The 4,788-nt window shown below is 39.9% G+C and overlaps 1 protein-coding gene across 1 annotated transcript; it reads right to left on the minus strand.

Moving 5' to 3' along the window:
* Nucleotides 1-1,814: 1,814 nt before the first annotated feature.
* On the minus strand, nt 1,815-4,788 carry LOC125900292 (uncharacterized). The gene is made up of 3 exons (XM_049595210.1): nt 4,524-4,788; nt 3,563-3,720; nt 1,815-3,474 (listed from the first exon to the last, which is right to left on the minus strand). The coding sequence occupies exons 1-3, from the start codon at nt 4,699-4,701 to the stop codon at nt 2,701-2,703; spliced, it is 1,110 nt and encodes a 369-aa protein (XP_049451167.1). The 5' UTR covers nt 4,702-4,788; the 3' UTR covers nt 1,815-2,700.

Genomic DNA, 4,788 nt, shown 5'->3' on the forward strand with positions numbered 1-4,788 from the left:
TTGGGGTACCAGTGTGGAGTGCCTGAGTGAAAATGTGAAGGACCTCACGCTCATTGCACAGGCGTGTCAGGCCGGTGGATAGGCTTGTGGTTGTTGGGGGTAAAAGATAACTACAAATTATATTATCAATATTTTTTAAACGTTTAGTCTGGAACTTTCAACGCTTGCAGCTACAGCCTGAGTATGGACAGCTTAGGCAGTGAGAGGGTAGGGGGTGGTGTGCAAAAAGGGGGCGGTTGGGGGGTTTTTGGCTCTGGGGAGGGGCATACAAATTTAAATGGCTGTATTCATTTTACCAGTTGTTTTTTTTTCTTTAAGAAAACATGGATGAGATTTAAAACATACCATTTGATGTTTGAAAGTTAAAAGTTGAAAACAAAATCTTGCAGTAAAAGAAATGCATTGATTTTTCACCATTGTCAAAGAGTCAGGCTTGTAGGAGTGCAACATTTAATTTAATTAATAGCTGTCAATTGGTGTGGTTTCAAGTATTCTGCTAAAAGAAGAAAAAAAATATGCTAAAAGAAGAAAACATTTAATGCTTCTCAAAGTCCTGAATGCTTCCTTGGAAGGACAGGTCCTTTCAAGTCGGGTACTACAGAGGCTAGACTAGAGTCCTTTCTAGCATTTTGAGAACACATATTGGAACAGGCTAGCAAGTTCTCAAGTGTCCATCGCCATCAATTTTGGCAATTTGTGCACAGTGAGTACTGAGAATACACACGCATGTATCCTTCAAAATTCTCTGAGGGAAAGACTCAGTCCTCAGCAGAATTTAAAGGATTCTTGACATTGGAACTGTCCTTCGGCAGGATTCAATGATGTAGCCTCTTTAAAATGCAGCTGCTTAAAGAACACACATTGGGACAGGGTAGCAAATGCCTGGGTGTGTGTCAGTGAAGAGGCCCTGCTTTCAGTTCTTGGAAATTGTGCACAAAGAACTGTGGGCACCTGATACCTCCTGAGGATACACACATGCATCCTTGAAAATTCTCTGAAGGAATCACTCAGTCTTTAGTAGAACTTGGAGGATTCTTGCCATCTTGTGAAGACATTAACTCAAGAACACCTTGAGGGAATTTCTTAAAATTTAGCACCAACAGCCACTCGGACTTAACAATGAACTGATCAGAATTCGGTGGTCAAGGGTCAAGCTCACTGTAACCTCACAAAACATGTTTTTGGCTGTAACTTAAGAATGAATAATTTACTTATTACAAAATTTCACCTAAAAGTCTGAAATGATAAAAATAATAAAGCAATGACATTTTGCATCCAAAAGGTCAAGGGTCAACTTCACTGTGGCTTATATCACAAGTCTCCACCCGACCTGCACTCTCGACTGGAACTCTCCTCCAAGATTACAAGACTAATTTTCAGGACTTTGACTCTCTTTTGCCCTTCAAACATGCCAGGCAGAACAAAGAGAGGACTAATGTGAGTGGAATATAGACTTTGTAACTTTATAATGTTTGACTTTGGTAATCCTGTGTGTATAATCTAAAATTAACAGATTGTTTTGTGTTATTGTTTTGAGATTCCTACGTTTAAACTGTTATTAAAAGAAGAAAAAAAAGATTAACACCGTAGCAGATGCATTAACGACAAAAGTTAAATGATATCTAAATAACTAATATTTTATTATTATTATTGTTTAACATTATGCAGAGTTGCAACATTTTTTTAATATTCTTTGTTATAGAAAAAAACATCTGACAACCACTATAGAACTGTTCAACTACTGTCTGCAATAAAATGTTGAAACGGCCTCCTGGATCTTGCGTTTGAATGTGCACCCCATCATCAGATGTTCTGTGAGCCAGCGGCAGCATGACTAGAGTTTTTTCAGTGACATCATAATATTCTGCAAAAATGTCATAACTAAGAAGGGGTGAATTGGTGACACTAATCATGGACGTCCACCTTGAAACTGTGCTGATTGTATAGATCTTCTGTGCTGTAGGGGGAGTTGTGTGTGAAGCATATATTTTCAGAGACACAGATGTAAACTGTGACCGCATTCCCCCACAAACCCACATGGAACACACCAAAGATGAAACCAGCATTTTCTCTTTAATAGGAGCAGAACATCAAAATATCCATTCAGCGTCACGTATTCCAGTCGGATCACACAGCGTCCACTGCCTTGTGCTTACAGCTCAGAATTATCCAGCAATCACACATCACACTTGTAAGACTGTGAGTTTTCAGGTTTGAAAGTCACACCCATATTAAATACCAACCTTACGGTACAGACCAAGTATCAGTTAGTCTGGATTATTATATTTAAAAGGCATAGATTCATTAAAAACTAGACATTTTATTTTTGAAAAGGCAAATAAAGGATTTCTGCTTTGATTTCTGATTTTGCATGTGGTCCTTGGTATTACAATTTATTGTCTTTAAGTCTTCAGATACCTCTTTATCCTGGTAATAGTCCCACGTCTTTTACTGGTATCAACATGGATAATTGGAATCCTCTATGAAGTGCCACTAAGTGCTAAGATGTTAAAAATACCAGGACCTCTGAGTGGCAAAGAGGGCAATTTGCAAGACTGTCAGTCTGTGATTTCTACTGTTATCAATTACTGTTGAATGACTGATTTAAGTGTCTCCATTCTTGAGAAACTTTCTAACCTACACTTACTGACTGAGATGACTGTAATCAGGAGAAATAGTGGCAACCCTGTGTCTAAAATGTCAAGCGGATGGGAGCGCTTCGTCCTCAATCTTAACCATGTGTGGCTCTATCTCTCTTTTGATCTCAGAAGCCTGAATAATAATCTGAGAGCCGTTTTCACTCATCCCCTCTGGTGCTTGGCCCTGCTGGACAGGCTGTAATAACTGACTCCTGGAAATTCTCCTCATGTGCTTCATCTCCTCCCAACTCTGTATCCTTCTGCCGATCTCACACCCTTTGCTCCTTCTCTTCAAAAACCTCTGCCTCCAAGAGTGGTTTGTTTGTGAAGGTGCCTGATGTTGGGGCCTGGAGCAGCTGTGTAACTGCGTGCTTTCTGCTAGCATGGACATGGATGGTGCCTGAGCGCATTGTCTCTTCATGTCCTCCTCCACTGCTTTGAACACCAGGTCAGTGATATCTCGGCGGAGTCTCATTAGTACCATAGGGTCTTTAATCTGATGCATATCCGCCAACATAACCTCTGCAAACTGGTTTAGTATGTTGTGTTTGGATGTGTGTGGTGCAGCTGTTTGGTCAGCCTGATCAGCAGAACCCTCATCATTGTGATGGTGAGGACAGCTCAAAGACACAACCTCTGTAACTTGAGGCTGCGGGTTTGGACAGAGCAGGGGAGTGGGGTTCAGGCTCGATGATGGGTGGGGTTCACTATTCAGATCCTGCCCAGTCACATCAGCATCCAGTGAGCTATCAAATGAATTTCCCATCTCCTGGTCAATACTTCCTTCAGTCTCCAACTCCTCATCGTCCTCTTCCCGATCATCAAACTTGTCCTCCTGCAAAAATAGCAAGCAAAAACATACACATCTGTAATCAGAGCTGTAGGAAAGTGTCTGCAGGCTTTCTGCATTAGTTCCAACTTACCAGAAATGAATCACCTCGCCTACGAACTATGTAAGGCCTCAAGAAATCAAGTTTCTCCCTAAGCATCTTTTGCTGGGCAGTGCTGACCCTCTCTGGGTGCCATAACACCCTCCCATACTGAGTCCGGAGTGATCTTGATCTTCTCTCAACATCAGATACTGCAAGGTGAAAACATGTCTTAGTAAATATGGTGCATTACTTTCTATGAATCAGAATCAGAAATACTTTGTTGATCCCTGCCTGGAAACTGCGATCTGTTGCAGTTGCTCTGATGTAAAGTGAAGAGAATGATAGAAGTAGAAATAACGAGTATACAGTATGCAGTATGTAAAAACATAAAGTAAAATATGTGCAGTATGCTACAATGTTAACACTAGGATGTAAAATATTTAACAATGTAAAATATGTATAATATGCTGAGTATGTAAAGTGTATTAAAAATCTAAAAATATGTACCCTTGCCACACTGCAGTGTAGAAAACTAGTATGTAAAGTAACATAAAGAATGTGTATAAAGCTAAAATGTACAACATAATGTATACATAAAGTAGAAGTAAGAATAAGAAATATATACAATATGTGCAACATTTGTTAAATATACAATCAAGAGTGGTTAAATATAGGTATAATATGAGAAGAATATTGCACAGTTAAATAATTGCACCAAGTATTGTTGTAGCCTGGTTGAATTATTGCAACTATTACTGTCCAAGGTCATATCTATATGCTTTATTGTGACTTAACAGCTGTAATTTGGTAGTAAGAAAGAAGTAAGAATAAACCATAAAGTGCAGGCTACACTGTAAATGTAATTTACATATTTCCATACATACAAACTCCAGTAAAGTTCAGCTGGGTTCATACCTCTGGTCTTCCCCCTGAGACTGCATACTGCTTTAGGTTTTCTTGGTGTAACACTGACTGAATTCAGCACCAATAACACACTGTGTCATCTCCTTACCAGGCTTTCCGATGGACAAGGCGAACTCGGTCCACAGCTTGGTCTTCAAATCCTTATCGTAGTAAGCATCGACCGAGGAATTAAAAAGGCATTCATGTCTACGCCAGAAATCTATCAGCATGTTGTCCATGGTGGGGCCCCAGTGTGGCCCCCGTATCTGACCCCGAAAATGTGTCATAGCCTGGGAAGAAAATAATTCTCTCTCATGATATATGTTTACACCAGTTTCTCGCACCACGGATTAGGTTGTTTCTTCTTCTTTAGT

This window comes from Epinephelus fuscoguttatus, linkage group LG13 (assembly GCF_011397635.1).
Source record: "Epinephelus fuscoguttatus linkage group LG13, E.fuscoguttatus.final_Chr_v1".
Classification (NCBI taxonomy): domain Eukaryota; kingdom Metazoa; phylum Chordata; class Actinopteri; order Perciformes; family Serranidae; genus Epinephelus; species Epinephelus fuscoguttatus.